At 45.3% G+C, this 13,092-nt stretch overlaps 1 protein-coding gene across 1 annotated transcript in view; it reads right to left on the bottom strand.

Annotated features, from left to right (window-relative positions):
* Positions 1 to 233: 233 nt before the first annotated feature.
* Positions 234 to 13,092, bottom strand: part of Nrg4 (neuregulin 4) — a 32,041-nt gene continuing 19,182 nt past the window's right edge. The window contains exons 3-5 of the mRNA XM_013011944.1: positions 2,941 to 3,087; positions 1,705 to 1,784; positions 234 to 313 (exon numbers count right to left, since the gene is read on the bottom strand). Of these exons, the coding sequence (XP_012867398.1) occupies positions 234 to 313; positions 1,705 to 1,784; positions 2,941 to 3,087 (307 nt within the window). The remainder of the gene's footprint in view (positions 314 to 1,704; positions 1,785 to 2,940; positions 3,088 to 13,092) is intronic.

The raw sequence follows: 13,092 nt of genomic DNA, 5'->3' as shown, positions 1-13,092 counted from the left end.
CAGCTGACAAATAAGTGGAGGCCTTTCACTAATGCCACACATCAAAGCAAAATGGCTCCGAGACTTGAACATGGGAGCTCAGACTGAAAACGTAGACAGCAGAGGAGAACTTAAGGACATAAGGTTTGCGTTTGACACCAAATTCACAGGCACGTCATAAAATTGGGGCTAAGTCTAACTCTCTCCAAATAGTCAATTTAAGAAATTAAATGACACTCTTTGATTTCTGTCTGCTACACCTCTGTTGGTGAAGTCATGACAGGTGGACAGGAGAGTACGTCAGATGCTAGCAGCAGTGGGGACAGCACGGGGCCTGTTGGGAGCCCGCTGGCCATGATGGGAGCCGGCTGGCCGTCATACTTGGCCGTGCTCCTGACCAGGCAGTGACCCTTCCAGACTCTCCACACTTCCTTAAAGTTGCTACTCTTTTTTTTTTTTTTTAATTGTGTTTTGGTGTAACTTAAGTAGAAAACTCTGACCTATCCATTAGTTTTTTGTTTCTGATTTTTGGTGGTCGTGGGGCCTGAACTCTGGGCCTAGGTGCTGACCCTCAGCTCTTCAGCTCTAGACTAGCGCTCTACCACTTGAGCCACAGCGCCACTTGCGGCTTTTTCTGCTTATGTGGTGCTGAGGAATCGAACCCAGGGCCTCAGGCATGCAAGGCAAGCGCTCTACCACTGAGCCACCTTCCCAGCTCCACACCATAGCTTCTTCATCTCTTCTTGAAGCTTTGTGGATAGCTGATCGCAGTAGATGGGTTCTACAGCCCTCTGCCAGACATTCCTTGCATTACAGTAATTCTTGTCATTTTTCCTAAGACCTCCATGTTTTCCTAAGGACTTTCCTTGAGTGATTTTTGCCTAGTACTTAGCTGGTGAGCCACCGCCCTGCCGGCAGGTGCCATGTGCGCCAATGAGCATCCAGCCCCCCCCCACCTGATCCTCTCAGCACAAAGACAACTTCGTGGTATGATGGTCTTTTATTCAAGGAAGGAAAGATGCGCGTGTAAATTACGTTGTCTTTTGCTGTTTCATTTTCTGCCTTTGTCGACAGGAATGTGGTTCAAAACTTTGGTGTTCTCTCAGTGTTCTCCATGACCTATATCAAAAGTAAAATAAGCCAGGCATGGGGGCTCATGCCTGTCATCCCAGCTACTCAAAAGGCTGAGGATCATGGTTCAAAGGCAGCCTGGGCAAGAAAGTCTGTGAGGGTCTTAATCTCCATTTTTTTTTACTTATTTATTTTTGCCAGTCCTGGGACTTGAACTCAGGGCCTGGGTGCTGTCCCTGAGTTTCTTTTGCTCAAGGCTAGCACTCTACGACATGAGCCTCAGCTCCACTTCTAGCTTTTTCTGTGTATGTGGTGCTGAGGAACGGAACCCAGGGCTTCATGCATGCTAGGCAAGCACTCTACCACTAGGCTACATACCCAGCCCCTTAATCGCCAATTAACTACTAAGAAAAAAAAAAGCCAGAAGTGGAGCTATGGCTCAAGTGGTAGGAAGCAAAAGAAGCTCAGGGAGAATGACCAGGCTATAAGTTTGAACCCCAGGACTGCCACACACACAAAAAGTTATCGTCGTGTGAAAAATAGTTCCTAGTATGCAAATCCACCTTTTCTGAATGGACCCCAACCTAAATCCCTGTAAGCAAGGACCATGTCTCTGTCCCTCGGAGCTGGGGCACAGCCCGGGGCTGTACTCACGGTGGCCGGCGCTGGCACTGTCCGCCTCCACCAGGCTGACCTCACATGGGCTCCACCGGGACCTCGGAAGATGCCCCCTCCTGACAGGAGAGAGAGACGATGTCACAGAACACAAAGTGACATGTGCACATCTGGGGACTCAAGGTCTTTCCATAGTTAGTGGAAATCATCTGAGCCCCACCCCCCAAAGGGGCCCCTTCACTGAGTAAGCCTCACAGTGCAGGAAGCTCCGCCCTGGGGCTGACAGGTGCCTCTTGGTCCGGTCCCTTAGGGGGCATGGCTGATATCTCAGCGGGGAGGGGCGGGCAGCGGGGTGGTTAATGAACTCATGCTTTTTTGTATGTGTGCCCATCCCAGGGCTGAACTCAGGGCCCAGGCGCTGTTCCTGAGCTTCTTTTGCTCAAGGCTAGCACTCTATCACTTGAGCAACAGCACCATTTCCTGCTTTTTCTGTGTTATGTGGTACTGAGGAATTGAATCCGGGGTTTCATGCATGCTAGGCCAGCTCTCTACCACTAAGCCACATCCCAGCCCAGCTTCAACTTTTTTGAGTATCAACTTACCTGAATGAAAATGAACTCAAACCATTTCTGCCATAACAAAATGCTGTGTGTTTTTCCTAAATGCCCCTTGGCCTTCAGGAAGCCCTGATTTTATCATTAGCAGGATGCCATTTGGGCCTCATTCAGAGATGGAACTACTATTACCAAGGGGCAAAAGACTTGCCACTTAAACCAACTGCCAACTACTAATGGATCCAAACAAAAAGTGTTACAGTAAATGATGGCCTGGTCTCATTGTGTGTGTGTGTGTGTATGTGTATGTGTGTGTACTGGGGCTTGAACTCAGCTTTAAGCTCTTGCTCAGCTTTCTTGCTCCGTGCTGGTGCTCTACCACTTGTGCTAGGTCTCCCGCCCAGCTTTTTGCTGGTTAAATAGAAACGGAGTCTCACAGACTCTCCTGCCCAGGCTGGGCTTCCCACCTGCATCTCCCGATCTCCGCCTCGGTGTCCAGCTCAGTTCTGGGGTTTGAACCAGGCCTCGGGCTGGCTAGGCAGGCTCGTCCCGCCTGAACCATGTCCTGGTCCTAAGGCACTGTTAGATTGACTTCCTAGTTTAATCCCAAAACTGAATTCGAGAGCTTGCTAAATGTAAAGGAGGGCCTGGAAGAGCCTCCGCAGGTGAAGAGCGTGTCCGTGACCCAGGGGCACCATTGCTTTCTCATTGGTCTCGTTACCTGCAGAGGAAGTAGAGGGCCGCGAAGGCCACGGTCACCAGCACAGCCAGCGCCACCACGCCTGCAGGCACGTTGCTTTTGCTCTGGACGCTGAGGCTGGGGAGGAAAACCTCTTCACAGCGAGCGCCTGTGTAATTCTCCACACACCTGGAAGGAGAAAATCCCAGGGAAGGTGAGCTGCAACGCTCCACTCACTAATCTGGACAGCACACGGTCTCCAGCCCAAGTGGTGAATTGTAAGCAGGAAGTGGACATGATTCTCCTGTGAGGCTCACAGAGCGACACTTCCCGCCAAGCACACTCGTTTACACTTCCCGCCAAGCACACTCGTTTATACTTACTGTCTTTTCTGGTTTTTTAAAATGGTCTTTTTTATTTTTAATACAATGGTAATCCCACAGTTTTTTTTTTTTTTGAGTCTTTTCAATGTCTTCAACCCTAGAATTAAAATACAGTCTTCTTTGAGATTTCTTCTCTTCTTCCTCTTTTATTTTTGTCAGTCATGGGGCTAGAACTCAGGACCTGGGTGCTGTCTCTGAGCTCTTTTGCTCAGGGCTAGCGCTCTACCACCTTGAACCACAGCGCCACTTCTGTGTTTCTAGTGGTTCATTGGAGATAAGACTCTCAGAGACTTTCCTGCCAGAGCTGGCATTGAGCTGTGATCCTCAGATCTCAGCCTCCTGAGTAGCTAGGATGACAGGCATGAGCGACCAATGCTCAGCTTCCACTTTATTTTTAGGGTGAGGAGTCTCACTGGAGCTCTTGGCTCAAAGGATTCTCCTGACTCAGCCTCCTGAGTGACTGAGACTACAGACATCCTCACCAGCCCCGGCTTCTCTTCTAAATTTCCAATGATATAATTATACATATGTAATTCAAATTCAACTAAAATGATTTTGATTGTTTTGGGGAGAGCTGTAAATATAATTTTTTCTTCTTAAAATTACTGACTGGCAATTCCAACCCCATTATTAGATAACCAAGCCCTCATTCACTGTGTAGCAAACAGTGCCTTCCTGAGCACGTGCTAACTTTCCCACATGGCGGCCCCGCTGACCTCAGGCCTCTCCACACGCTTCAACACTGGCTTCAGAGGTGGTTGCAACTGTAATATCTGCTCATTCTGCTTGCCTTATTATTTGCTTTTCCGTATTGAGAATTATCTTGTTCTAGCTAATATTTTTCAGCTGGTTACTTTTAAGAGTTTGGTGACAAAGCTAACGATATAGTTCAGTGTAGAATGTTTACCTAGCACAAACAAGGGCTGAGCCTCCATCCTCAGTGCTACAGTGTGCATGTGTGGGGTGCGTGCACACGCGCACATACATATACACACACCATCACCAGATAAACACAGAGGGAAGGGCATGTTCCCACTTAATGAAACCAGCTCAAAATTCAGTTTTCAAAAGTACATCTAAGCCAGATACCAGTAGCTCATGCCTGTAATCCAAGCTACTCAGGAGGCTGAGATTTGAGAATCATGGTTTGGAGCCAAGCCCAGGTAAAAAAAGTCTATGAGACTTTTATCTCCAGTTAATCACAGAAAAGCTGGAAGTGGTATTGTGGCTCAAGTAGTAGAGTGCTAGCCTTGAGCAAAAGGAGCTCAGGGACAATGCGTAGGCCCAGAGTTCAATTCCCACAACTGACCAAAAAAAAAGTCTAGAGTCACCAAAAGAAGAAAATAAACACCTTAATTCAGTAACAATTGTTTTGTGCTTTCCAAAGTTTTCCCCAAGAAAAATTTTAGCCACAAAAAAAATCCCTGTCCTATTGTAAAATGATTCTAAGATTTAAAAATATTTAAAATGGTATCTAATTTCCATTGTGGAAAAAACCTAGAACTCTAACTCCTAAAATGAAACAGTATCATTACCTTCAACAAGGCAAGTTTCTTCTTTTTTAAAAAAAGTTATAAACTGGCTAGGAATATGGCTTAGTGGTAGAGTGCTTGACTAGCATGCATGAAGCCCTGGGCTTGATTCTTCAGTACCATATAAGCAGAAAAAGCTGGAAGTGGCACTGTGGCTCACGTGGTAGAGTGCTAGCCTTGAGCAAAAGAGTTCAGGACAGTGCCCAGGTCCAGAGTTCAAGCCCTATGAGGGACAAAAAGAAGAAAAGTATGTCTAGAGTCACCAAAAGAAGAAAATAAACACCTTAAATACCTTAATTCAGTAACAATTATTTGTGTTTTCCAAAAGTTTTTTTTTTTGGGGGGGGGAGGTCCAGTCATGGGGCCTGAACTCTGGATCTGGGCGCTGTCCCTCAGCTCTTCAGCTCAAGGCTAGTGCTCTACCACTTGAGCCACAGCGCCACTTCTGGCTTTTTTCTTATTGCTTATGTGGTGCTGAGGAATCGAACCCAGGGCCTCATGCATGCAAGGCAAGCACTCTACCACTGAGCCACCTTCCCAGCCCCTATTTTTTTCCAAGAAAAATTTTAGCCACAAAAATTCCTTGTCCTATTATAAAATGATTTTGAAGATTTAAAATATTTAAAATGGTATTCTATTGTAGGGGAAAAAAATCCTAGAACTCTAACTCCTATCACTACTTTTGATAAGGCAAGTTTCTTTAAAAAAAAAAAAAAAGCTATAAACTTGGGCAGGGTCTGAGTGGCTCAAACCTGTAATCCTAGCTACTCCGGAGGCTGAGATCGGAGGGTGGAGGTTCAAAGCCAACCCTGACAGAAAAATCCTTGAAACTCATCAACTAACCATCGAAAAACCAGAGTGGAAGTATGGCTCATGTAGTAGAGCAGCAATCCTGAGTGAAAAGGCTAAGGGACAGTGCCCAGGTCCTGAGTCCAAGCCTCAGGACCAGCATATAAAAAATATAAATGAAGGAATAAAGGCAAGCTCTAAAGTCATTATTGAGGTTTCTCTGGCGATTAAAGTTTAGGTGACATTCAACTTCAGAGAGAAAAAGACAAAGCAGCTGACGGACGGTGACATGCGTGGCGTGAGAAGGGGTGGTGGGGCAAGCGCAGGCAGGAAAAGCTAAGCACCATGGGGCCTCAGTCACAGCCAAGGGGAAAAAACACAAGCCCCTCTTGTGATGGTGTAACCAGTCAGATCAGAACTTACAGAAAGGCAAAGGAAATCCTATGCTTCTCGTGCTTGCTGGCTGTGTCATCTGGGACAAGTCACTGCATAGAATGAAATGCTAAGGAAAATGAGTGCTAGCCAAGGTGAAGAACATGCTAATCATCCAGTGTGCTGCTATTATTATTATTGTTATTATTATTATTAGTAGTAATAGTAGTAGTAGTTAGTCAAGGGGCTTAAACTCAGGGCCAGGCGCTGGGGCTCACACCTGTAATCCCAGCTACTCAGGAGGCTGAGATCTGAGGACTGCAGTTAAGATCAGCTGGTCCTGGGTCCCCTTTAGATAAGAATTCAGCCTTTGCACCTCTCAAGTTAGGAGATGGTTGTCATTCAAAGAAAACCATCCCCAGCACCTCTGTGATGTAGATTAGAACAAAGTCCTTTTTCTCCCCTGCTTTCACTTTTAGCACTGTGCCAAATGCTTTATTAAACATCAAAACATACATTGATTTTTAGACTAAATTTACAGGTAGTAGAGAACAGTCTTGTGTGTGGATCAGAAGAGCAGGTGCAAATGCATGAACCAGCTGTTCTGTTTAGGCGTGTGTTTGTGAGGGCTTTCTCTCGCGAATCTCACCCAGATGAAAGACTCTTTGCTAGTATTCACATAACAATTGCTCGATCTTCCTTGACTTTACCATGTTTACAGCAAACTTTAAAAAGAGGCTAAAGCCGTTACCAGTGGTTCATACCTGCCATCCTAGCTACTCGGAAGGCTGAGATCTGAGGATCTTGGTTTGAAGCCAGCCTGGGCAGGAAACTCAGTCATGATGCTTCTCACACCGCTAATTAAAGCAATACACATTTAGGTCTGCTTTTCTACCTGACTCGTTCAAGAGGAACCCCTCAGTGCTACGCAGCTCCACACATTGCCACCCTGGGAGGATTAAGTCCTGCTCTAATGCTCCAAATGATGTTCCCTGTCGCCTTCTGAACTCGGGGTATCCCTTTCATAACTCATTATCATCCCTAATCTCCTTTGGAAGGCAACTATTCATCATCAGTAAGACTCCATTTTCTGCCCAGGAATATGGAGCGCAGTAACAGCTGTGACCTTTGACTAGCTCTAACAAAGAGAGCCCAGCATCCTCAATGAATTTGTTCAGTAGAACAGATTGGCCAGTGCTTTGTCAAGTGCATGCGTGTGTGTGGGGGGGGTGGGGGAATGGGCTTTGCACACACAGCTTTACATCTGCTCAGCAGGCACTCTACTGCTGACCCACACCTCCAACTCTTCTTTTCTTTGTGGGGGAGGTGTCCGGTCGTTGGGCCTGAACTCTGGACCTGGGGGCGCTGTCCCTCAGCTCTTCAGCTCAAGGCTAGCACTCTACCACTTGAGCCACAGCACCACTTCCGGCTTTTTTCTTTTTGCTTATGTGGTGCTGAGGAATCGAACCCAGAGCCTCATGCATGCAAGGCAAGCGCTCTACCACTGAGCCACCTTCCCAGTCCCCTCCAACTCTTCTTGCTTGGGTTATTTTTCTACTTTACCCAGATTTGCCTGGATTGTGATCCTCCTACTTACGCTTTCCACCGTAGTTGGGATTACTAGCATGAACCAGAGTTCCCAGACTTTCTGTTGAGATAGAGTTCTATGAGCTCTTCTGGGCTGGCCCAATCTGTGCCTCCCAAGTAGCTGCAATCATAGGGGTGGAACACTGTGCCCAGCTTATTGATTGAGATGGTTTCTCATGGATTTTTTGTCTTGGTGGAATCCTCCCTTCTCTGCCTCCCTTGTAGCATTATAAGCAGGAGCCACTATGCCCAGCTGTTATACATCGACGGCTTCAGAGCGCAGTGGACAGATGATGACACAGACCTGTTCTTTGTTGGCTGAGAGACGATAGAAAATCTGGTTAGACTGGGAGAAAATTGTTTCTCTACTTGTCCTTTTGTTTAAGCTCAAGTGGATTAAAAATATCACATCTGCTGGGAAGAACATCTGTTGGTTACTAAATTCAGTGAGATTTTATGTTTCTCTGTTTACTTTCTTTTTGTGGGGTTTAGGCCTTGAACTCTGGGCCTGGGCACTGTCTCTGAGCTCTTTTGCTCAAGGCTAGTGCTCTACTACCACAGCATCACTTCTGATTTTCTGGTGGTTTATTGGAGATAAGAGTCTCATGGACTTTCCTGCCCAGGATGGTTTTGAACCTTGATCCTCAGATCTCAATCTCCTGAGTAGTAATATCTCCTGTGATTACAGGCGTGAACTACAGCACCCAGCTCTGTGTTTACTCCTGACTTGTACCAAATATACAGATCAGAAGCTTTAAATCCTTTCCATCTCCATACATCGAAACTCAGAAAGGCTGAGGAGGAAGGCATCTATCTACAGAAGATATTAATAAATCATTGCATGGGCTCTTAGATTTAGAAAACTCTGTTCTGACTGACAGATACTTCATAGCACTCAAATTTCTAGAATAAAGAAATTCAAAGCCAGCCCCGGCAGGAAACTCAGTGAGACTCTTATATCCAATAAACCACTAGAAAACCAGAAGTGACGCTGTGGCTCAAGTGGTAGAGCTCTCACCTTGAGCTGAAGAGCTAAGGGACAAAGCCCAAAGTTCAAGGCCCACAACCAACAACAACAAAAAAAAACTGAGGGGCTGGGAAGGTGGCTCAGTGGTAGAGTGCTTGCCTTGCATGCATGAGGCCCTGGGTTCGATTTCTCAGCACCACAGAAAAAGGCCAGAAGTTGCACTGTGGCTCAAGTGGTAGAGCACTAGCCTTGAGCTGAAGAGCTGAGGGACAGCGCCCAGGCCCAGAGTTCAGGCCCCATAACCGGACCCCCAAAAAAATAAATAAACTGAAATTCAATATATATATTTTTTGTCATTCATGGGACTTGAACTTTTGGACCTAGGACCTAAGACTTGAGTTTTTCTGTTCAAGGCTAGTGCTCTACCATTTGAGCCATAGCCCCATTTCAGTTTTTGTGTTTTGGGGGGGAGTTTTTTGTGCTTAATTGGAGATAAGGGTCTCGCAGACTTTCCTGCCCATGCTGGCCTTGAGCTGTGATCCTCAAAATCAGCCTCCCATGCAGCTAGGATAACAGGTGTGAGCCACCAACACCCAGCTTCTCATGTTTTAAATACGTTGAACTTCAAACTCTTTTTCACCAAAACTAAGAAATATTTTAACAATACAAATTCCTATGTATAAGAATACATTTTTTGGTAAACAAGAATAACTTAATTTGAGTTTAATAAAAACAGCTATATCTTCTGACTTATAATATTAAGTAGAACACAGACACACATCTGAAATTACTTGAGTCTCTTTTATCTAACTATACAGAGGCTTACTCAAATAAGGGTTTGGAGATAATACTGTTTGCACAGCATGCACAGAACCAGCGAACTGAGTCAGGATTTCCCTGTGTCCTCCAGGCCAGCAGCAGCTGTTGAGGAATGCGCATGCGTTGCCCTGAATGACCAGGAGCCTGGGGCTGGACGAACAGAGGAGGAAACTGGCTATGGGTATTTGTTCACATTACTACTCATGCTTTCATGCTTTATTTTTCCTGATATGGAAAAACCTTCTTTCTTCTAATGCTACCTACAGCCTACACAATTTTAGTAAACCTTGCTTTTATAAACAGAAACAATTCTTTTTTTTTTTTTTTGGTCGGTTGTGGGGCTTGAACTCTGGACCTGGGCACTGTCCCTCAGCTCTTCAGCTCAAGGCGAGCACTCTACCACTCGAGCCCCAGCACCACTTCCAGTTTTCTGAGTGCTTTATTGGGGATAAGTCTCACAGACTTTCCTGCCCAGGCTGGCTTTGAACTGTGATCCTCAGATCTCAGCCTCCTGAGTAGCTAGGATTGCATGTGTGAGCCACCAGTGCCCGGCTTGGAAACAAAATGCTTTTGATCAAATTTTCATTGAAAACTCTTTGGTCCTAAATTTCAAAATGGACTCTCCTTTCTTGGGAATATAATTGTTTCCGTATTTTCAAAAAGGCTCTTCCCCCACTTTCTACTTAGGATAAAACTTGGTCAGGCAGGGTAGGACACCCCTCTAATCCAAGCAGTAGGTTCCTGAGTTAAAGAGGCCAGCCTAAGTGACCTAGCAAGGCTCTGTCTCAAAAAATAAAAAAGAAGCCAGGTGCTGGTGGCTCACACCTGTAATCTCAGCTACTCAGGAGGCTGAGATCTGAGGATCACAGTTTGAAGCTGGGCAGAAAAGTCCATGACTCTTATCTCTAATAAACTACTTAGAAAAAGCCAGAAGTGGCACTGTGGCTTAAGTGGCACAATGCTAGCCTTGAATACAAAAGGGCTCAGGGACAGCACCCAGGCCCTAGGTTCAAGCCCAGGACTGGCAAAAAAAAAAAAAAGAAAAGAAAAAAGAAACCAGAAAAAAGTAAAAAGTGAAAAAGGACTGGATAAATTATCTGGGCCATCAAGACGTAAGCTGGGAAGAGTTTTCAGTGAACTAGGTAAAGCCAACCATTGCCTGTACTTACAGATCATATAGCTACAGAACAAACACTGGTTTGGAATCTGGTTTCTGTTCCTAGAAGGTAGAAAGCTCACTGAGTGGCAGGCCAGAACTTTATGATAAATCTAGGGCATTTCAAGACAAGAGGAACTTACCCAAATTTAGCTACTACAGGCAAAATCTGGTGGGAAGTTCTTTCAGCTTGGTTTTCTAACCTTTTTAAAAGTCCACTGCAAGGTTTTCTATGAAAGCTTCCAGGTGGATTTGGTAACCTCCCAGGGGAATTCAGTAGTGACTGGCTAAAATGTGCAAAGTCAAGGTGAAGTATATTAAATAACATTCTTCCTGCACTCACGGCTGCCCCACAGCAGCACTTCTTATGATTAGAAAGAATCTCTGAGATTATGACCACTGTAACCTGGGAGACTGTCATGAAAAACTATGAAAGACTGAAATGGACATTAAACAAGATCACTGGGTGCCTTACCCAAGCACCGTCTGTACTGACCAAATAAAGATGCTTGTGGCCGAGGTTCCAAGCCATCCCAGGCAGGAAAGTCCATGAGACTCTTATCTCCAATAAACCACCAGAAAACCAGAAGTGGTGGTATGGCTCAAGTGGAAGAACACTCACCTTGAGCTGAAGAGCTGAGGGACAGTACCCAGGTCCAGAGTTCAAGCCCCATGACCAACAACAACAACAAAAAAAGAATGCTTGTATCTTTCCAACTATAAGGGAAACATATAGTAATACAAATGATTGCTTGCTTTTGTTTTTGTCTTTGTTTCTTGTTTTTGTCACTTGTGGAGCTTGGACGCTGTCCCTGCACTCTTCAGCTCAAGGTGAGTGCTCTACCTCTTGAACCACAGCACCACTTCCGGTTTTCTAGTAGTTTAGTGGATATAAGAGTCTCACAGACTTTCCTGCCAGGGCTGGCTTTGAACTGTGATCCTGAGAGCTCAGTGAGTAGCTAGGATGACAGGTGTGAGCCACCAGCGCCTTGCCAGTTTTGCAAATTCTTGCCAGCAAGAATATGTCTGCTGCTTGAATTGTTCTTAGAGCTGGTTATAGCATCTTACTGGTTTCCTCACTAATTAAGGAGTCAAACTAACTTCTGTCAGCTTTATTTATATGCATATGCTCAGATTATATATGTATGATCAATATTCGTATGATCTGACTATATTTGTATGCTCCTATCTAGACTGTGTGGCTCCAGCGGAGGGCAGCCGAGCCCCACACACTGCATTTCAGCTGGAATTTTCTAACATCTCAGGGCCTCTGGGCACTGTGTGCTATCCTACCAATGACTCTGAAAATGATCTTCAAACATGTTTGCAGGAACAGACTAGGCAGGGAGAATACAGACAACTTAGGACCAAATGATTTACCTTAGATCAAGCATTTTTACTATGGCAGTTGCCAGTGGCTCATGCCTGTAATCCTAGCTACTCAGGAAGCTGAGATCTGAGGATCATGGTTCAAAGCCAGCCTGGATAGGTAAGCCCATGAAACTCTTTATCTCCAATTGAGCCCCAAAAATAAAAAAAATAAGACTAAAAATCCCAGAAGTAGAGCTGTGGTTCAAGTGATAAAGTTCAGGGATAGCCCCAGACCCTGAGTTCAAGTCCTAGGACTGGCATACAAAACCAAAACCAAAACAAAAGCAGAAAACCACCACAAAACCACAAGAAGTATACATTTGAGGTTTCTTTTATCTTGAATGACTAAGAATATAAAATTTAAAGATGTGACTTCTTTCAGAATCACAATGTCCTACGGGTTAATTCCTCCCATGTGTGTATTGCATTCTTCAGAAAAGTCATCTGAAAAAAAAATTTAAGGGGCTGGGAAGGCGGCTTGGTGGTAAAGTGCTTGCCTCGCATGCATGAGTCCCTGGGTTCGATTCCTCAGCACCACATTAAAAAAAGCAGGAAGTGGTGCTGTGGCTCAAGTGGTAGAGCGCTAGCCTTGAGCTGAAGAGCTGAAGGGCAGTGCCCAGGCCCAGAGTTCAGGCCCCACGACCGACAAAAAATAAAAGTAATTTTAAAAATAGGGTCACATGACTGGAGCCATCAGGTTCTACTTCTCTCCACTCTCTTCCTGCAGGAAAAGTTAAATGCCAAAAATCACTGGGAAAGAAAGGCATTTGACAAGCCTGACCTTTATTCTTCAATGTGAACAGAGTGTTTCGGGAAGAATGCATTCAAGTGAGGAGAAGAATCATGACCTAAAGTGACACAGATATATACATTTCTGCTGATAATGTCTCTTTCTTATGGCATTATTAGGACACCAGTTCCCACCAAACAGAAGCAAGCCAGGCATATGGTAGCCCAGCAAAGGCTTAAAATAAGTTACTTCCTTGTGCAATCTCCTACCTGCCTGACAGGATTGTGGGATAACATGATGGGGCCGTAGGTTTCAACACTTAGCATAGCCAAGGAAGGGGTTCAATATGAGCTCTGGCCTGAGTTCACACTGCTTTACTAAGTTTAGATATGGGGGCTGGGAAGGTGGCTCAGTGGTAGAGTGCTTGCCTTGCATGCCTGAGGCCCTGGGTTCGATTCCTCAGCACCACATAAGCAAAAAGAAAAAAG

This window comes from Dipodomys ordii, unplaced genomic scaffold (genome assembly GCF_000151885.1).
Source record: "Dipodomys ordii isolate 6190 unplaced genomic scaffold, Dord_2.0 Scaffold15, whole genome shotgun sequence".
Lineage (NCBI taxonomy): Eukaryota > Metazoa > Chordata > Mammalia > Rodentia > Heteromyidae > Dipodomys > Dipodomys ordii.
The sequence above is the reverse complement of the archived record's forward strand: the minus strand, read 5'-3'. Positions and strand labels throughout refer to the sequence as shown.